The sequence below is a fragment of the Lissotriton vulgaris genome, chromosome 12 (assembly GCF_964263255.1).
Source record: "Lissotriton vulgaris chromosome 12, aLisVul1.2, whole genome shotgun sequence".
NCBI classification, from domain to species: domain Eukaryota; kingdom Metazoa; phylum Chordata; class Amphibia; order Caudata; family Salamandridae; genus Lissotriton; species Lissotriton vulgaris.
In genome coordinates this window covers 169,444,034-169,466,217 of record NC_141700.1, presented here as the reverse complement: position 1 = coordinate 169,466,217, position 22,184 = coordinate 169,444,034, and the positions used below count along the sequence as shown (strand labels likewise).

The window sequence follows — 22,184 nt, the reverse complement described above, 5'->3', positions numbered from 1 at the left end:
TCTACATCTCGGGATGGTTTCCATCTAGTTTTCAAGCTGTTAAATGCTTTTCATGTAGTATAGCTCACATCTATAAAAGTCAATTTCTTCTTCACAGAAAGTACATTATCTACTAAGTGAGAATGGGTTTAAAATAATTAAGACGTCAATTAACAGGTATTAATATACCTTGTAATTGACGTCTTAATGAATTATGATTAAAACACACACATAAGTATATTTCCCCGATTCTACAGTAAATGCACTCTTTAATGGTAATGTCGAATGCACAATTTTCATTAATCATTGAACCACGTAGGAAACATGTGCTTAATGCACGTTCATGTCACGTACCTGTTAACATCTTTTGTGACGTATAAAGAGTGGGCAACTTTGCACTGCACCAACATCTAACAGAGCAGAGCCTGTCAGAGTCTGAATATTTATGTGCATGATTTCTAAAATCATTGATGAATTCTACTGTAGTTGAGGTTCACGAGTACATGGTCAGTTCTTGGCTACTAGGTGTGTCTTCCTTTGTCCCAAGGAATGTATACTCCAGTCCTGTGTCCAGGAAATGGATAAATATCTGGATAATCTCTCACATGATCTAGTCTTTCTAAACCAATTACTGCATTGAAGCTGTGGAAATTATAAAAGCGTAACTGGATGCATCTTTATTTTTACCTGTCATTTGTACCTGTTGCAGATCTTGCTTTTTCACATTATGGTTTGTCATTAACACATTTTCATCTGAGTATTTCCTGTTCACTTTGGCATCAGAGCTGAAGTCTGAATAGTTTGATGAATGTACATAGTGCCACAACTCTCTCAATAAATCTTTATCCTGTGCTGGTCATGACAGACCTAGTTCTGCCTGGGGCCATATTACAAAAAGTGCCAGTGGACACAGCAGGCTTGTGCACCTGCTTCTTGCACCCCAGGGAACTTTGGTATTATCAAAGGGCCTCATATTCTTGTGCTGCTCCATCTGTATTGGGAATTGAGCTGGCATTCATTACGGAGTCAGTGTGCCCCCACAAATGGGGAAAAAGGGGAACCCATCAGTGCTACAGGCAGTCACTCACTGCACTAACCTCCAGCAGGATCTTTGCCCCCCTTTGGAATGTAGGCCAGTTAGCCGTCTGCCGCTTAATGTCGCTAGTCTGTCTTTCACTAATGCGCCATCCCCAAAGTAGGTGCAAGGTTGTGGCCATGCTGTGCACAGCACATTGACTGTTATACAGTGCGATGTCCCAGTCTGCATCTACTGCACCGATATAAAGGTGTGCAAATTGCAACACTGCACCCTATGTGTACACTTAGGACCTAAGGTAGAGTTTGGTAGTAACTGAGAATCCCAGGGAAAACATTAGATGTAGAGTAGAAACCACAGCTCTGTTTTTTATCCTTCATGGTATAGTGGAGGAAATGAACTAGTGAATTCTAGTAGGTATTTAGAGTCTGTTTTTGAAATTGATTTAAAGAATAGTGCTAATTGACATTTCTTCAGACACTTAATCCTATTCAGTTTGTTGGTAAGATATCAGCCTAACTACAAGAATTGTCAGACAGCTCTGCACCTTTGTTGACAGTCTTAACAAGCATTGGCATAGTCAGTAGATCTGGTTTTAATGCGCTGACACGTGCAGCTTCAACCTATAAGAGCGAGACACAGGATAGGGAGCCAGCAAGAGCCAACCGAGAGGATTATATCTGTAAAGTAGTCCCTCACGCAGTTCAGGGAGAGCCAATTGAGTGGAGGTGGAAGAACACAGACAAAAGCATTAGAAGAGAGATGAATACTCCACTGGGCTGAGCTGTGGCATGATTGACCAGGTCTCAATCCAGTGGCTGAAAAAGGGCGTTCAAAGAAAGACAATGGTTGATAGGGGCAAGCCCAAAGCCCACTCCACGTATATTGTAAGCAATATGTGTTTGTGGATGACAGTTCTCCAATGACGTCTGTGCTGTGACTGGCTTTCTGATTAAAAGAGCATGTCATTCCCAAGGCACTCTGCCAAGAACATTGCATACACACTGCTTTTCCCAAAAACCAACAATAGTTACAAAAGGACCTTAATAACAACCTGTACTTTATGTCTTCATTGTGTATGTTAATTGCACCTTCTATCCAGTGCCAATGACAGATCTCTTTTTTACTTTCTAGCCACTAAACACAACACTTCAAAACTGCAACGGATCAAGCATTGAAAACCACAGTGACTGCCAAAGCGTTCCTGTGAGTGGAAAAAAAACCTCTGAGTTCTGAAACTGAAGACAATAAAATCATCAATAATAGCATACAAATGCCTGCAACAAGAATGTATAGTTGGTACATTCTATAACCTGTTTTTAAGTGTGAATTGATGAGTGAATTATGCAGTTCATTAACTATTCTAAACTCTCTTTTACAGTATTATATTTATAGTTGCATATTGGGGTTTATCGCTTGTTCAGTGTTTCTTCGATTGAGCTTCGAACTCAAGCTACTTCTTCTATCCACTGCTTTCATCATCTACAACGTTGTCATCTTTCGCACCCATCAAAACTTGTTTAAAACGGATGATCCTCAAGGAAACATCAGGTGAGAGGCTAGAGACGCTCTTTATGAATGCGCATGTCTATTTTATAGAAAGTGTAGTGTGCAAACTTGCAAGAGGCAGGATTCATGTAGGAGTATATTATCATTTGACCTCTTGACTGCATGTGTAATATCTACCCCAGAATAAAACCTGCCACTCTATCGTCAAGGTAAGTATGTATATAGGTCACTGTAGATTTACTTTTTTCTACTCCACATCTACTTAGCTTAACAATATAGTTTAGTTCAACACTGTTGCATGTCATTCTTTTGTACCATAAGTCAGGTTCCCAGTGTGACATTATTATGCATGTCTATTTATATACACACACATCATAATACCACAATAGGAACCCATTGTGTGTGTGTGTGTGTATATATATAGATTAATTTATTACTGAAAAAATAAAGGTTACAGGGATGTTCTAGTTATGCTCAGATTTCACTTTTACAAAAACCATAGAAATTCAGCAGTTATAATCACCTGGGCTAACTATAATTTACACCTCCACAGTGCGCTGCTTTTGACCTCACATATTACATAACTCATAAAATGGTCAGTGACATCACTGATGACATCATCAAATGAGTGTGTTTTTAAGAGTTTATGGATTTTAAACATATATGCTAACCTACTACAAAAGTTAGATTAGTATTCTAGTTGTATATCTAATGAGTGATTCTATCTCTAATTTGTTATCTTAGTGGGTGTGTGATTGTGTCAGTGAGTGGGTTTGTGAGTGGCTGTATGGTTGTGTGAGGGCATGCATGAGTGATTGTATGGGTGAATGATTGGATTTCTGACTAGGTCTGTAGGTGTGTCAGTGGTTGTGTCAGTGATTGTGTCAGTAGTTGTATGGATGTGTGAGTGGATATCAGAGTGCTGTATGGGTGTGTGAATGGCTGTATGGGTGTATAAGCAGGTATTTGAGCCGCTGTTTGGGTGAGTGAGGGGGCAAGTGACTATGTTGGTGAGTGGGTATGTGAGTGAGTGGCTGTGTGAGTGGTTAAATAAGTTGGTGTTTATTGGAGAGTGAGTGTCTGAAAGACTGTATTGATGAGTGAGCAAATATGGGAGTGCTTGTATGGATGTGTGAATGGTATGTAAGTGGGTGTGTGAGTTCTTTTATGGGTAAGTGGCTGTGTAAAGATGCTGTATGGTTGTGTGAGTGGATGTACAGGTGAATAGGTGTGTGAGTAGCTGTATGGGTGAGTATGGCTGTGTAAGTGAGTTACTGGCTGTGTGGGTGGGTGGCTGGTTGTAAGAGTGGCTGTATGGGTGAGTGACTAGGTGTGTGAGTGGCTCTTTGGAGGAGTGAGTGGGTGTGTGAGTACTGGTATGGGTCTATGAACTGGCATGTGAGTGGTTGTGGGGGAGTGTAAGTGGGCATATGAGAGGTTGAGTGGGTGTGTGAGTGGTTCTGTGGATGGTGTCATCAGTGATGTAATTTGAGATATCATCAGTGATATCACTGACCAAGTCATAAATGTGGTGTAATATGTGAGGTCATAAACAGTACATTGTGGGGGGCGTAAGATATAGTTAGCTCAGGTAACTATTACTGCTGAATTCCTATAGTTTTGTATGACTGAAACCCGAGCTTAACTATAATGGCCCTGTAACTTGTGTTCTTTTTCTATGAATTTCTAAGGTTTTTTAAATTCTATTTTCTAACTATAACGTCCCTGTAACCTTTGATTTTTTTTTAGGAAATTTCTAGGGTTATTGGAATTCTATTTCCTAACTATAACTTCCCTTTACCCTTTGTTTTTTTCAGTGAATTTCTACTCGTTATTTCCTAACTATAACCTTTCAAAGTGAATGTGTGACTGAGTGTCTCAGTGGGTGTCTCAGTGGGTGTGTGAGTGGGGGCGCAAGTGTCTGAGTAGGTTTGTGAGTGGATGCGTGAGAGTCTGAGAGGGTCTGTGAGTGGCTGCGTGAGAGACTGAGTAGGTCAGTGAGTGTATTAGTGTATAGGTGAGTATGTGAATCTTTGTCTCCAACGTCTTAGCAATCCAGCAGTGTGGAACTTACTTATTGCAACAGTAGGGGTTCTTGGCCCCAACGACTCTGAGTGGTAAGGTGACTTCATCGGCCAACCGGTAGTATGCTTGGAAGCTCCTGTGCAGAGTTGGGAAAGGGGCTGGGCCCTCTCATGATGTCTCAGCAATCAGGCCGTGGAGGACTTAGTTATAGCAACAATAGGGGTTATAGGCCACCAACGACCCTCAGCAGCGATGGGGACTTCCTACCCCAACCAGTATTGCACCAGGAGGCCCCTGTGCAGAATAGTTCAGAAAGAGGGTGGGGCCTCTGATGCTGTTTCAGCAATCCGGCTGTGAAAGACTTACTTATCATAACAATAGGGTACCTGGTCCCCAATGACCCTCTTTAGCCAGGGGGAGTTCATCCCCAAACAGTAGTAGCCCAGGTGGCCCTAGTGCAGAGTAGTTGACCCAAGGGGCCAGGCCTCTGATGATCTCAGCAAGCTCGTTTCTGCCCTTTATTTGACCACTTTCTGTTCGTTTCTGATCTTTATACTGCCTCTTTCTGCTTGTTTCTAACCTTCATTGCCTCTTGCTGCTAGTTTCTCAGCTCTATTTTGCCTCTTTCTGCTCATTGCTGACATTTACTCAGCCTCTTCTTGTTACTGGCATTTAATTTGCTTCTTTCTTTTAGTTTCTGATCTCTATTTTGCATCTTTCTCCTCATTTCTCACCTTTATTTTGCCTCTTTCTGGCCTCTATTCTGCGTCTTTCTGCTCGTTCCTGACCTGTTTTTCCCTTTTCTGCTCTTACCCAGGACTGCTTTGCTTTCAGACATAGATAGCTGCTAGACATGCAGCTCCCTTTGTCTGAAAGTAGTTCCGCTCCGCTTCCAGAAAGCAAGAGCACCTCTGAGCTCTCACTTGCTGGAAGTGGATTGTTTGCTGTGGCTTTACGGGAACGGTAAAGCTCCCACTAAGCCACAGAAATTAGCTGTGTCCTGGGGGTGGGCACCCCAGGACATAGAAGAAGCTGGCCCAGGAAGGGTGGCGATCCCCAGGATCACCTATGGCTCCAGGAGTGGTGCCCTTCGCCCCCCCTCCATTCACTACTTAGCCCTGGGGAGGTAGTGGCTCCGGGGCTGCGGGGGAGACCCTGCATTAATGTTATATTTAGCCCCAGGGAGCTGGTTGTACCTGGGGCGTGGCCCCCCCACAAACATATTTTTAATGCCCAGGGAGGTGGCTGTCCCCAGACCTGCTGAGGTGCTGGGCGGGTCCCCCGCATTAATTGTAAATTTGGCATGGGAAGGTGGGTGTCCCGAGGAAACCGGGTTTGCCGCAAGAGCAACCACAGCATACATTTAAAACCGTGCCCTGGGGAGATGCCCTGGGGAGGTGGCAGTCCCTGGGGCTTTTATAAGCCGGAGGAGGGGGGCCCCATGTACCCCCTCTTTTTTATACCTCCTCATTCCCAGGAATCTGGCTCACCCGGTAGCTCAAGATTGTGTTTTTAAAAAAATGCTGCGGGAGACTCAGATCCAGTAAGACTCGCACCGAAAATTCTTTTTTGCCCCAGTGGGACCCCCCCAAGAGGCCTATGGGGGTAAGGGTAGTTCTACCCTGCCCCCTTTTCTTTTTTTTAAACTTTTTTTTCTGGGACTGGTCTCAAGCAGAGTCCCAAGATTGCTGCCAACACTTCCTGGTTCTGTGTCCCTATAATTGGAAATTTGGATTTTGGTTAATAACTCTGCAACTACTGAACAGATTTACACCAAATTACAAACAGGCACTTCCCTTGACCAACATCTACCATCACGCCACATTTGGCGTAATTCCGTTCAGCGGTTTGGGCTGTAGCCATGTCTAAAGGTCCTATGAAAATAAACATGGGAAATGCACTTTTTGTTTACCCCCCCCCCCTCTTATTCTCTGCCCCCGCATGACGGATCACCCTGAAACTTTCTATGTGCAACAAGAATCACCAGGGCACTTTTTTTGGTAAATTTCGTGAAGCATTAAAAACGAATCCAATGGTCTAGGCAAGCCAAAAACGCTTTTCCTATGGAAACTAGGTCCTAACTATTACTACCTACTTGCAATTGCCAGCAGGTGAGATATACCTACAAAGTAATAGTTAGGTGAGGATTGTAGTGACAACGTAATGTTTTAAATGTACAAAGCCACAGAAATTTACCAATTACAGTAAGCTCTGGTAACCATAACTCGTGTTCTAAGGTAACTATAACTCACTTCTCTGCCATGCATAGTTTTCTCCTCAATAATTTCTTGCAAATGTTGCAGTGAAATTATTGTCATCAAAGATGTCATAAGTTATGTAATATGTGGGGTAATTAGCTGTGCATGGCAAGGGCACAAGTTATAGTTACCAAAGCTAAATATACTTTGGAATTTCAGTGGTTTTGTACATTTAAAAAGTTACATTGTCACTGAAATTCTCACCCAACTATAAAGTTACTTTAACCTTTGTTTTTTTTATTGAATTCTTTTAACGTAAAGTAATATTTGTTACCATACGTAAAGCCAACCCCCAGCCAATCAGGGCTGTGGCCAACCCCATGCTGCACATGGCCTTGGGTTGTGTGCAGCGGTCGGTTACTTACAAGGCCTAGTCTGTGGCCAGGGCCTAGCATCCAACACCTGCACAGGCAGCCAATCACACACTTCGCACAGCCTTTGGGCATGCGCAGCAGGGGGTTTGTCACAGAGATTGGCTTGCAGCCAGGCCCAGTGTACAACTCCCCCACCCCCAGCAAGCAGCCAACTCCATGCTGAGCATAGCCTTTGGTCACAGGGCTGCACATGGCCATCAGCTGCATGCAGCAGGGAGTTGGCCTCAGGGACTGGCCTGTGGCCACGCCCTGCACCCAACCCCTCACAGACTGCCAACCCCATGCCATGCACAGCCTTTGGCATGCGCAGCTTAGAGTTGGCCTTCAGGCAAAATTATTAAGTGTCATTAAAGCATCAAAGGATAATGTTGCACATCATTTGCTGGATGACAACAGCATGAGAAAAATGCAAGCAGATTGAGCATTAGACCTACAAGAGAATATAACAAAGAAAGAATGGTAATAAATGCAACATGATATTCCAAGGTCCAGAACACATGTACCCCTTCGGACGATAAATAAAAAATTGTTGAGTGTTTGACGCTCGTGACAGAACGGTTCCGTCAAGAGCGTCGGTTGGGCTGTGCTCGTGACGGAACCGTTCCGTCACGACCACGCCCGTTTTCAAATCTTCAGCACAGCGCAAAAATTTGTGCCGCGCTGAAGCGGTGAACACTAATAAACAAAAATTGCATTCAGTGCCTTAAGGTGTTTTAGCCTGAAGTTTCAGGAATTAAAAGGGTCATATTCCGTGTTCCTTGTATGAAAATAAATAATATTATATATTGTATATATAATATTAAATGTAAAAATATACTAAGACAATTAACTTGTGAAATGACTTTTCCAAATTGTTCATCCTGTCGCAGGTCATCTGCTCCCTCATACATATAGAGATGTCCTATTCAATGTTTCTATCATCTATCAGTTTACTCTCTATAAAGAACGAACAACAGTAATGATAACAGAACAACATTTTGCTATAATGGAAGACTTTTGGAAGACTGGACCACAGAAACCTCTACATAGCCACATTTGGGAGAATTACTTAAATGATCATATAAAAAGACTTCAAGAAAATATTGTCTTATTTCCAGTATCTTTGCAACTAATAATACATTACATTTATTTAAAGAGGAGGTTTGTGTAATGCTGCCAGGAATGTCTTTTTTTATTCTGCCACTCGTTCATCTATAATTAATTTTTATTATTTTGCTATAGATAAATTGATTTGAGGAGCAGATGATGTCTAATATTTTGACGTGATTATACAGAGAAATTCAAGAGTGTTCTGTGCCTCTGATGACTTTCTCTTTTGCCATGCCATTTTTCTCCTGTTCTGCAATTATTAAAACAGTAGTAGTATTTTTTATGTGGAAACAGAAGTAGATGGGTTTCATAGTGCATTCATCTTTTTGATTATTTGTGGGGGAACTGTCTTTCAAGTGAACTGCTACTTCCAAGACCCTTCGCTGCTTTGAGGACAAGTTAATCTACAAAACCCAGCGCCCTCGCCCACCCGCCTCCCGCCGCCTGACTCCTGCTCCATCTCGGGGTCTGGCCGCCGAGCGGAGCGCGGTGCTGGGCCTTGAAAACTACATTACCCAGCATTCTTTGCGGCGCAATCCGCGTCATTTGCGCGCCAGGAGGCGCTTAAATTTACTGTCACCCCCGTCTCGCGGGACGCCGGGCGAAGCCCGGGCCAAGGGCGGGCCCGTTTAAGCCCGTTCAAGACCGGGTAAGACTGGACTGGGCCACCCTATTGACTTTGTTATAAATCCTCAATCCATGTGATATATTATCCCCCCATTTACTATTGTGCCTCGGTGTCTCATAACAGTTTATTGCATTGTGCTTATATCTCTTTGTAAGTATGTCTCCTAGAACTACTAGAAGCACTAAACCATCACTTGCAGTACAGAGAATAGGCCCAATTGATCAGTTTATTGCAAGGGCAAATGATGCCATCAATCAAGGCGCCCTCTTGTTAGAAAGGTGGGTCTCCCAAGATTTGGCCGCAGCCAAACGTTCCTCTTTGGGCCTATTGGCATCGGCTAAAACCCCATTGCGCAATTTAGATCAAGACGCACTATTAGAGACCCACTTGGTTCCAGGCATTGTAGATTTGTCGGTGTCTATAGATCTTTCAGCTACCCATATCTCACACTCCCCTACACTTCAATCACCTTTATCAATTGAGAGAACCCGGATTCTATTCTCAAACCCAACCGAGGAGGATTCTCATACCTCCAATACTAGGGGTCAGAGGGAAGGAGCCATCCGAAAACTAGAAAGGGGAGAAAAGGGAAAAAGAAATCACCACAGAAAAATAATTCGCAGAACGGGCAGGGATCTCCGATACCACTTACTGCCCAGCCCTCTATTCCTGATCAAGGCATAAGCCAACCATTGCTTCCCCAGCAACTGGCCAGTCCTATAATGTCTGACATTATTAATCTTACACCAGATATCCCCAACGGTAACGCGGGAAGTGGGCGGGACACTTGTACCCATGACATTCAAACACTGGCTTCATTAGAAGCACTGATTAAATTATATATAAAACCTATTGAGTTATCCCTGTCAAAAATCGAAAAAGCATTAGCAACTTTAGCATCCGAATCAAATACTAAGAAGCCCCCAATTCCCACCCTTCCCCCTCCTGTGGTTCACACCCCCAATCCAAAAGTTAATAAAGTTGGGGCAAAGATAACCCATCAAAAACCTCAGACATCCAAAACTGTGACTACCACAGCCACTGTCCACCAACAATCGTTAAGTACAACTGTGCACCCAACACTTACAACTACAGCTGCAAAAAAGGGCCCCGCCACACCATCTCTTCCAGCTCCGCCTTTGTTACCTGTTTCTATCAGTACCAGTACCCTACCACATGCAATGAACCCCACAAAAACGCCAGCAAGCAAAAATGCTGCTTATAATGCCAGGCGGATTGGAGCACGACCAGCACATCTGCCACCGGAAGCAACTCCATTTGTTGTTATAATGACCGGGGTTCCTGAGTTGCATACAAACTCAGAAGAACCAGGATGGTCCATAAAAAACAAGGTGCTACATTGGCTTTCAACCAACAGGCCACTTCCCCCCTATGCCAACAATAAAGTTACATCTGTTCGTAGGGTTCCTTGGGTAGGGAAGGAGGCAAAAACAATACCTGGAGATTGCGTAATAATAAACTTTGAAGACACCCAAACGGTTAAATACATCTCCTCTTGGGGTCCTCAAACATCCCCAGAAGGTATAGGCACGAAAAGACTGTCCTTTTTCTACCCTCCTGCTAAACGCTACGCTACAGGTCCCGAGTGGAACTGGACTCAGGTAGGAAGCTGGAATAGAAGACCAGATTGGACAGACTGGACCGGTCAAGGAGGCAGAGACACTATGCCATCTTTTGATTGGAGGGGTGTTCCCACTTCTAATAGATTTGATTGTTTGGAGATGGTGGATTGACCACCATCGGCCAACAACCAGGATGGCAAGAATTCCTCTTTTCTAGATCTACTAGCCCCTATGATATCCATACCACATAGATCCTTATCTCCTTTGAATTCCCCCCCCCCTTACCAGCGTCATCACCTCCCAACATAGTTCCATCGGTTGTAGAAGAATTATACTCCCAACAAAGAGCTAAGACTAACTCCTCTTTTGTTATAGTTGATAATCAAACCCCTCTTTGCACCCCGTCTTTATCACCAAGTCCAGAACTTAATATTATTACCTCATCGACCCTGCTAGTATCTGTACTATTCTGGAATCTAGCAGGTCTGCGATCAAAGGTTTTACAAAAACCGTGGCTGGATTTTGTAACTAATCATTAGATAATTTGCCTGCAGGAGACCTGGGTAATAGACCCACTACATATACAAGGTTACAAAACATTTCATTCCCCTGCGCGTTCTACCACTCATGGTAGACCTATGGGAGGTTTAGCAGTATACATTTCTAACAACTTGGCAGTAAGGAATATTAACATTCTCCATACCACTTCGAACTACCAAATATTAATGGTTACTTTTAATAATTGTATGTCATACTGTATTGTTAACTTTTATAATAATGTATCCCCAGTAGACTGTGTGAAAACAGTTTCTGCAATTTCACTGTCTATAAATGAACAACACTCTAAACAACCATCACCCGTTTTCAACATACTATGGGGAGGGGATTTTAACATCCCACTGTGTGTTAATCATAAAAAAGGCATATGTGGCCTTACAGGTGAAGACGACTGCCCATTGACACACTTCACCCACTCCCACGTAGGTGATTCTCTTAATGATAGTCTTGCGTCTTTAGAATTGGCGTACGCTAACAAACTTGTAGATCCTCCCGTGGTATTTAAACCCACTTTCCACGGCAGGGGTTGTTCTAGTATTATAGATTTTATTTTGTGTTCTTATTTTTTAAAGGGCAAACTTATTCAGTTCACAACAGGTTCAGTAATTTCAGGCGATCATTTCCCTAATAGTATCACCCTTAAGTTAACCTTGAATGAACCCGATCCTATCAGGAAGAGTTTATTGTCACAGAAATCCCTGACCATGGATAGAACCAACGGTTTCTCCGTGAAATGGTCAAAGATAGACCCTATAATAACTACGAACAAGGTTATATCTGAGGCTCTTCCATGGATAAACATCTGTTTATCGGAAGATTCAACCCCCGAGCAAATTATATCTAGCTTCAGGGAGATTCTAAGACTCATCCAGGCCGAATTACTCCGTCATCACAAAGCCGGCAATCAGCCTACGTCAAGGTGGTTTAACTCTGAATGTCGTAAGGCGTTATCCGCCCTAAAAAAGGCGTTGCATAACCCAGTTAGAGATAAAAACGAAGTAGCCAAACTTAGATCTGAGTATAAACAGGCCCAAATTAACTGTAAAAAAGATCATAAGAAAAAACTGTGGGCCCAACTCCATGAGAGCTGTCATAGTAAGGACAGCTCCCAGTTTTGGCAGGTAGTCAAATCTCCCTTCCTGGCCGACGTTAATTCTCATCAGCATCTGGATGTGGCCGTGACTGCGGACGAGTGGGTGACTCACTTTTCAAAGATCTTTAGTGATTCCCCCTCGGCCTGCGCAGCACAGGCTGTATCGTCTCCTGATTCCATCAAAATGGAGGTATATCCAATAGATCTCCATTTTTCCTTAGGTGAGATCGTTCATGCTTTATCTTCCTCAAAAACTGGTAAGGCTCCCGGCCCTGATGGGGTTCCCCTTGACATCTTTGTCACCAATATTGACTTATGGTCACCAATCATCACCCAGGTGATGGCGGCAGTCTCAAAAATCGGCCTATTGGAATCTTGGTCTTCTTCCATACTCCTCCCAATTTTCAAAAAGGGCGATAGAAATAACCCAGCCTGCTACAGGCCCATATCCCTCTTGGACTCCTTAGGGAAGGTCGCGGGTCGCCTAGTCCTGGAACGTCTCGAGGACTGGGCGACAGAGAAGAACATTATTACCGACCTTCAATATGGTTTCCGGGAGGGACTGGGCACTGTTGAACAGGCCTTAAATTTAACCCTTTTAATAGGAAAGTATGTGGGAGTAAAACGGGGCAATTTATACCTGGTCTACGTCGACCTTAGCGCAGCGTTTGATTGTGTGATACATGCCAGGTTGTGGTCTATCCTGGAAGAGTTGGGCGTTGATCCTCCACTTATCAAGTTCCTGCGGGAGCTGTATTCCGACGCCTCGGCCTGCGTAAGGTACGGGATAGGTGGAGAATTATCACCCACATTCCCAATAACGCGAGGAGTTAGACAGGGCTGTGTCCTGGCTCCCTTCCTGTTTAACTTGTATACTAACGGGCTGGAAGCAACCATGTTAGAAGGGAGCCAGGACTTACCAACCATCAACCACCGCCCTATTCCAGCATTACTCTATGCTGATGATTCTGTCATACTCGCTAGAACCTTAGTACAGCTGCAAAAACAATTGGACAAATACTGTAAATATATGCTTTCATTGGGGCTAAAAGTGAATAAAAGCAAGACTTTTGTCATGACTACGGGTCCGAAAGCAAAAACTTCCAAACATCTTTTTATCGACCAAACCAAATTGGAACAAACCAAGGAATATCCCTACTTAGGCATTTTAATTGATGAACAGTTAACCTGGAAAAGGGCGATGGTAAGCAGGAAGCTGCTCTCCCAGCGAGCGACCTCGGCGCTTGTTTCTTTTTCTAGAAAATTTGGCAAACCAGCTCCTTCCGAGTTGCTCAAATCATACCAAGCTAAATGCCATAGTATTGCAACATATGGTTCAGGTGTCTGGGGTTACGTAAACACTACAGAATTGCAAAAAATCCAAAATGGCTTTACTAAATATCTCCTGGCACTCCCACAGAGCGCCCCTATATACGGTTGCCATATCGAGCTTGGTATTGACTACCTTTCGGATTACATCAAATGTCAACCAATCCTCCTATGGCACCGTATTTGGACTAAGCCACAATGCCATTTAACACGTGCCCTGATCTCTGACTGTTTACAAATGATGTCCTGGAAAAGAATTCCATGGCTAACTTATGTTGACAACTTTCTGAAAGACCTGAACCTCACCCACTATTTTACTGAGCCATCTTCCCTACCTGAGATAAGTAGAAAATCCTTGAAAAATCACTGTCTCAATCATCTAAGAGAACTGCGTCTTGTAGGTGAAGTAGATAAGCAAATGAATGCTCAAGTACTGATGGTCCAGGTCTCCCCTGGCATTCAGCCTTATCTTACATTTTATTTATCAAATCATGAAAAATTTCTATTAACCAGGTTTCGTTTTAATTTGTTTTTTCGTCTTGTTACCTTCCCAAAAGTATTAAATTGGTCCCATGATTTAGCTAAATGTCCGTGCGACCAAGTCTCCCCCCAAACAACTATTCATGTTGTCTTGTTTTGTCGCCACTATGATCAACCACGCAAACGTTGGCTCATTCCTTTGTTGCGCCAAATGGGGCTCAGGACCTGTCGTCCGGCACTTTTAGCACTTCAGCAGCTAGACTCACAGTATGTCGCAAAGAATGTAGCGCTGTTTTTGAAATCATGTTTAACAATCCGTAAGAGTATGGGGATAATGTCCAACTAAACACATGTTTATCCGAATTAATTTTTGTATACAGATTTAAAATATAATCTTTTTAAGCTCTCATGTTTTTATCTGGTAATGTAATAATGTGATTTTACCTGAATGTATTCAATTTGTATGACACACTTTTTATGGTTATCAAAATGTTAACCGAATAAAAGATTTTGAACTAGAACTAGATTATTTGTTATATAGTTAATTTGAAATAAATATGTAACATTACATTTCAAGTTATATGTCAACATACTGGATCGGAAATTATTTAATTTCACGCATGTGTTTTAAAATGAGATCTACATATTTATTCATATTTATTTTGTATTTCAGTGCTGGAGTAATGAAAAACCCACAGATGATGGCCTGTTTTTATCTTTCACTGTTTTATGTAACCCTGGTTTTCTTATCAAGACAGGTAAGCATGAAATAGAAGTGTCTCTAAAAGGGAATTGTAGAAAATCGGGATTGGAAGCTAAGCCTATGTGTAGATTAATTGAAGATTCGTGTTTCAATCAATACACCTCAATGAGAGAGAACATTTGAATTAGATTTACAAAAATCTTGAAAAGTGGTCTAGGAGGATGCAACTAATGTACAATGTAGATTAATGCAATGTCTTGCATCTGATGATGAAAAAAACCTTTGACATGAGGCATGGTTAGAGGTGAGAGTTTGAAGGTAACTAAAATACAAAGAGCGTTCCCGTCTAAAGTCCTCATGTGACAAAATGGTTAATTTTTCTTTTTTGTTGATACGCAAAGATTTTGAAAAACAGAAATTTTTAAAATACATTGAGGAACCAAAACATTGAAAATTATATTTTTTTGCTTAAAAACGAAAAGGAGTATGTAACATTAAAAATAAATAGTTAAAAACAATGTCTCATTATTGGGCAGGTGTTTGGGCATGGTGCCATTTATTTTCGTTAAAAAGAAAATCTCAATGTATGTTTTTCTCTGCAATTACCCACTTGTTAGTAGAAAAATGTTGGAATTATGAATTGGTATTTTCGTTAGTAAATGTTCTTGTTTGTGACATTTGTTATTTGCACATCCGCCTGCAACACGCAGGCAGCCCTTCCATTTCTGCATTATCTCTGCATCTGCTCTACCAATCACCAGTCACCTCCGTTTATATTGGTGGCAAGCCTGCCTCCCATTGTATCCTTTGAGACATTGGCATGCACGAGTCCTATATTGGCAAAGCAAGAAGATGCAGAGCCCTTTTTGAGACTCCAAGGAAACTCAGCTAGAAAGAAGACTTTTGCTCTCTGCTTCTCCCTTTCTGCTCTGTCTGAGCGCAGTGGGGTGCTCTGCCACGCCCCTCAATCCAGCCCCTGCCCGCCCTGTCTCCCCCCGCCCCAGTTGTTGTGGGTGTGCCCTGCATTGGAATGCAGATTGCACTGATTATTCAGGTAAATATAATCAGAGGCATCAAAGCTGCCACGGAGGCCTCCTGTAAAGAGAGATGCTGGCAGGACTTCACATTAGCGTTTCCTCTTGCTGACATCTCTCTGGACAAATGGGGCCCTGCAGGGCCCTGGATATGGAAGGAAGGAGTAGCTTTTCTGGCTCTACTCCTCATGTGCGTTCTGACTCCACACACCGGGGCTAGAGAAATAGAACAACACCTGTCCCAGCCTAAGGATGGATGTTGAGTAAAAGTGGGCAGTTGTCAGTCCTCTTCAGGACATGCTCTAATTCCCAGTTTGCCTTTAAATATTTGCTGTCCTTATCCATACATAAAATCTCCACCCCCCTGTTCATTTCTGTCCTTTCTCACTTCCTTCATCTGAGAAAATCAACATATATTTCTTTCCCATACTTGCACTCTACAAGTCAACTTTTTTCCTTCCAGTCTCAGTGCCCCCCTAATTGTATTTGGTCTGTCACTCAATTACTTTGTCGAAAACGTACATTTACGTAATGCAGTATTTACTAATTGTAAGTAAGAACATTTTACTGATCAGTTAATTAAAACCATTACAAACGTCCATCTAATTACACATTTTCATAATAAAAGTACATATCGTGACACATTACCATTATGGCAGTTCAAGAGTAAAAAAAAACACTATTAAATAAGAAAGGTAAAAGCTTTTAAAATGCGCTAATTATATATATATATATATATTAGCCTGAGCACTGACCTGGTTCACGTCTTAGAGTGCAAAATTCGCAGCGGGGGGCTTAAACCTGCGGAAAGCAGATACAGGAGTGTGCCGTGAAAAGTGCCACGTGCGCGGGTGACTGAGGCCAAAGGCGGGGCAGCCAGGAAAACATTAGGTGGACTGTTTTGTTAATCAAAGCCTGTATACTCGGATGAGGCACATATATTATTGTGCTATCCTTAAGAGCAAGTACTGGGGTCTGTGTGCGCAAAGTTGCGTTGAAATCTATAATCAAGAGACCAGGCACTGGTTAAAATTTGTACTTAGTTAATACAGTAAAGTGCTTAGCATGCAAATATTTGTCAGTGCCAAGGTTCACGGTAGATTAAGAGTAAATTAAATTAAAGATCGTGGCTGGAGCTATTGTAGGTCTGTGATTAGCAGCATGGCCTGGCCATTCAGCTCCTTAATCGAGTGCTTAGCAGCAGTCTGGTTCGAGCAGCCGGAAACAATGTAGGGGTGTGCCGGGAAAAGTGCCCACTGCAAGAGCGGCTTAATGAATGGGTCCAGGGCATCTGGGGTTGGCCCGCCACGGGGCATTGAACTATCTTCTTCATCATTTCAAATCCGCAAATAGTTTAAAACCTGTAAAACGATGAAGCAGCAAAACAGAATTCACTAATTGTGCAGCTAAGGACTCTTCACTCTTGATCTGCTCCATCGTCTAAATGGATTATTGGTCAGCCTTTTAATGCGTGTGCATCTTTCTTCTCCTTCTGTTTTTTTCATCTACAATTTGGCCATTTTGCAAAGACAGGGATTCAATCATTTTCTTCCATCTTTCCTGCTTGTCTCACCTCATATCTACTCCCTCTGTCATCTCTAGAATATAGTAACTCTTTCTTGCTTCCCTGTACTTTTTGTGTTCCCCTTCTTTAGTAGCTGCTGGACAACAGTTCTCAGCACCTACCTCCCCCTCCCACATCTTGATTCCCTTCAGACTTTAATCTGAACATATTTCTGCTCCACTCCGTTACCCTCCTGGGTCATTTTTCAGCATTCAAACCTAGACCAAGGAAATTCCAACTCCCATATCCTCTCTATCTTGACTTCTGGTCCGTTTCAGTTCCCTCATTTGTCTCTGCTTTTCGTCCCCCTTATCAAGTGACAACCTCTTATTTTCTTGTATTCCCTGTCCACATTTCTATTTTCCTCCACGTTTCCCATTGTCCATCATTGTGACTTTGTAATCTCATAACCACAATCTTGGCCTCCTCTCGTTCAATCTCTGTAGATGAATAGTTTACCTTCTGTAGACTTGTAGTGCAGGTGATTTTTCGAATGCAACCTGAAGTATGGGCTGATTTGCAAGCCAGTATTGGAGCTATGGAGGGCCAACACAACCTTCTGTGCTAGATACACTGTGTATCATTACATTTGGTAACAGTATCTTGAGCACCATCAAATTTGGTAATTGTCATCTACCATGCTTGGAATTGAAGGAAGTTCATAATGAAGCAATAAATAAAAACAAGGTATTATGTTTATATAGCTACTGTTTGGCAGTGGCAGCTGGCATAACTCGCAGGGGGCGAAGGCTGGCGTGGGAGGAAGCAGGGGTGCGCTGGGTTGTGCACTGGGAAGAAAAATGAAAACAAATATTTTACACTTACCTTGCCACCAGATCCCGCATCTCTGCTCCTTGCTCCTGCTCTCCTCGTGGGACTGGAAGCCTGGAAGAACAGCCAGGTTCCCTTGACCAATCACAATGCTGTAATGCAGCCTGCATGGAGAACGGGGAAAGTGCGCCTGACTGGTTTGGGCGGCCCGAGAAGGCTGACCAAACCGTTATTTCTTACTTAGGAGTGGGCAAACCACTCCTCCCTTGACCTTCTCCAAGACCAGAGCAGCCCCGCCCACCCACCCGTGTAGGAAACCTAAAATGATAATAAAACCAAGTTATCATTTTATATTTCCTTTACTTTACACTGCTCAAAAGCAGTGAGGCGGCGACGGTCCTCAGCCATAAGGGAGGAGCCGACAGTGCTGTTTGGCCTGTATTATGTCATCGATATTATAGTCTCTAAGGGTGATGCATGTTACTTGGAACGCCGATATGGGTTTTTAGTATATCCGTTTATTTTCGGAATTTCCCTAAAAGAAAAGAAGTCCGTCATTTATCATCTGCATGAAGAGAAAATGTTAAATTATTAAATATATGTTTTGAGCGTGCCTTTGTCTAGAGTTGCTGTTTTAGGAAATTAAAGCTTTGAGTCAGTGAGGCCTCCCACTTCAAAGACAGGACGCGATTAAGATTTATATTAGAACGGTTTTGCTTCTTACAACTCAATCTCAAACTGGAGGCCTTGTTCTTCTTCAGTTTCTTACAAGTTCTCTTTAATTCCTTTGAATCTATCAGGGAAAAGGGTCTTACCATAGTTCATGTAGATAATAGAACCAGGTCTCTGGTAGGCGAGCATCTTTGATTACTCCAGGTGTCTTCGTATTCCTGAGGTCACCCTTTTGTACATGCAGTCATGTGACTCCCATGTCACTCATATATCACCACCAATGCGGGCCATCCAATCATCAATTTAACTCTTACTCCACCAGAGTTCTGGCATTATAATCAAACACTTAATTGTTTAAAACTCAGGCAACACACAGACTACACCCTAAGTCAATTAGACATTTAATCACTTCAGGGCTTCTAAAATCCCTCTCCATGTCATGTTAACATTAGATTACTTGCTCTTATTGTTGCTGGATATGCACAGGTCACTGAGGTCCCCTGGGTTCTGTCTAAGACCCTCATTGCAAAACATGGATCTAAAATCAGTTATAAACAACTCGGCAGTAGATGAAGCAAATTCCTTTAATCATAATAAATAATTGGCCACATTAACCCAACATACGCCCTGGTGATTCTAAGCTATTCACAAGTGAAAACACAGATTTAGCACTTCATAAACTCTGAAACTAAGCATCTCACACTGCTGTAATCCAGGGTGACATTTCTATTCTGATTTCTACTGGCTTAGTAAAATATTGTATCTGCCTACAATGTTATTCGTACCCTTTCATAAAGATCCCCAACTTTGTTCACTGCCCCACTTCCATGGTTGTACCTTGTTCATTCAAATCTTTTTGCAAAGAAATAGAAACAGTTATTTTTTAACACCTCTAATTGCATCACTTTGGAACTGTCGTGTGTTGCATAAGCCTGGGCGGGTAATTATGCTCTACCAGCGGAGTTTACGCAGTTTTGCATACTCTGCGTTCCATTGAGAACGCAGAGTTTAGGCAAAACTACAACTCCATGGCGGAGCGTAGTTAGCCGACCTCTCCACCCTTTCAAAGTAATTATAAAGTAAGAAAAAAGGCACTTACTTGCTGTGGCTGCCTCCTCCTCGCCATGGCTGCTCTCCTTCTTCGCCGTCCTTCTTCTTTGATAACCCCTATGTTGTACGTCTTGCACGTGCGCATGTGCTTCCGCAAGACGTACAACGTAGGGGTTATCAAAGAAGAAGGATGGGGAGGATGAGGAAGGAGAGCAGCCATGGCAAAAAGGAGGCAGCCACAGCAGGTAAGTGCCTTTTTTCTTACTTTATAATTACTTTGGGAGGGGGGTGGGAGTGGAGCGTAGTAGCACAGTTTTTTTCCAACTCCTTGGAACTCCATTCGATTGCACTACGCCTGCTCTGCCCGGGGTGAGTGTTGCATTGAAATGCATTAAGTGCAATATTACAACAGTTCAGTTGTTTTATGTTTGAACAGACAGGCTAAAATGATTGTAACAATCACCAACACCTTCAAACACATTTCCAATTGTAGCACTAAACAAATGTAAATATAGCGGTTAGCCCTTTAATTCAACGTCTTAATCTTGCACACCAAAACCCTTAACCTTTGTCTCTTAACCTTTAACCATAACCTGATAACTGAACCACTATTCCATTCACTTTACACCTTTAAACTTGATTTGTACCCTCAACTCTATATATCAAACAGCTAACCATATACCCCAAACCTTAGCCATATACCTTAATCTCAATATCCAATGTCCTAAACCTGAAACCCTAACACCCTGCACTAACCACTATATCCTATACCCCTAACCCATTACTCTTAACCGCTATCCCCCAAAGCACTAATTCTCTCCTATACCCTTAATCCTATAGCCTCCAACCTATAACCCCATTCCTTTGATGCTATTCCCCAAACCCATTGGCGTAACCCTATAACATTAACCCCCGCCCTTAGCCTATACCCCAACCTTTAACTCTTAAGCCTGTGCCCGTAACCCCTAACCTTAAATCCTAACAAATTAACCCTGTACACTAAACCCGTATACACAAAACCCTTACTCCTACACCCAAGCCCATAGCCTTGTACCTTTAACCCTATATCCCTAACCCGTTTACCCTCTACCTTAGACCCTAAACCTTTAAACCCTAAACCTTTAAACCCTAGCCCTTAAACCTTTTACACACAACTTTCAGTCTGCCCTTACGTTAACATATTTTGGCAAAAAGCACTTTGGTATGTGTTTTTTCCCCCAAAGTATTTATTTTAATAAAGGTATAGGCAAGACTTTCTTTTTGTAAGCGCAGCAAGTAGCAAATAAAGTCCCTTTACTTGGGCCTGTAAGGGCTGTTTTTGAAGGCTCTTACAACAAGGCACACATGTTTTCCAATTAGCCGCATAGCCGGCCCATGTAGGGGCTTTCTTGCTGCCTTAAGAAATGGTACTTCCTGGTCGTTGGCTCGGAAGAGCCTCAGCGATTCATCCTGTAATACAACCAGTCGGTCCCATTGGTGACTGATGGTCTTACTGCGCTGAAAAGCTTTACAGGCATAACTGTCCAGGGCCCCTTTGGAGGCAAAGCTTATTGACCAAATGCTGGTCCGACCAAGGCATCTTGTTAGTTACAGCTGGGGGAAAAATTAAAAGGCTTGTTCTCTATACCACCCCCCCTCCACTACTAAAGTAATTCTTAAACGCCCTCATCCTGTAATGCTCAGCACGAGTCAAATCTGAAGCAACCCGGCAACCCAAAGTTGAAGTCTTTAGCACAAAATTACTGGAGTACTTGAAGACTTGACCAAACCTGGTGGTGTTAAAAACAATATGTAGTTTGGAGGGTGTATCCAGATGCATTATGGATTTCAGCAGAGGTATCACAAGTTACCTCAAAACCGAAACCGCTTCGAAGAAAAAAAGTTTCTACGTCCACACCCAGCACTAGAAGGCTGGAGTCAGTAGCAAATGCCGCAAACTGTACAGACATGCTAGACCATTACCCAAACCACTCCTGATTTACTTTTGTATGTATTTGTTGGTCCACACTCCTAGTCTCCCCATAGAAAATTCACTTCCTACCAGTCCCTTACTTTCTTTTTGCTTTTACCCACATCATCTGTTTTACACTATCATCACTCTTCCCTCTCCTAGCTGTTTCTGCCACTCTAGTCTTTCTTCTTGCAATTTTACAAATAATTCTACGTTAGTTGACTCCACTACCTTTTATTTAGTTACCTCTCTCTCTCTCCTCCATCTTCTGGTCCTGTCCATAAACCCGTCCTCCTTCATTTTCAACAGTTTTTGACTTTGAATAGTCCTAAGTATCTACCCATGATAATCCTACTCACCATCTGAGCCCCTTCTTGTGCTATTGCCCCAGTTATTAGATCCGACTATTTATACAAATCCTGTAATTTATCAAACCAGCCCAGGGATTCTAGTTTAGAAATCCCTCCATAAATACTGGAAATTGAATGACACTTGAAC

General features: G+C 42.6%; 1 protein-coding gene across 3 annotated transcripts in view; it reads left to right on the top strand.

Moving 5' to 3' along the window:
- ADCY7 (adenylate cyclase 7) overlaps positions 1-22,184 on the top strand; it is a 565,990-nt gene that overhangs the window by 510,038 nt on the left and 33,768 nt on the right. For all 3 annotated transcript variants that reach the window (XM_086947700.1, XM_086947702.1, XM_086947701.1), the window contains exons 18-20: positions 2,150-2,221; positions 2,397-2,566; positions 14,615-14,699. In XM_086947700.1, the coding sequence (XP_086803826.1) occupies positions 2,150-2,221; positions 2,397-2,566; positions 14,615-14,699 (327 nt within the window). The remainder of the gene's footprint in view (positions 1-2,149; positions 2,222-2,396; positions 2,567-14,614; positions 14,700-22,184) is intronic.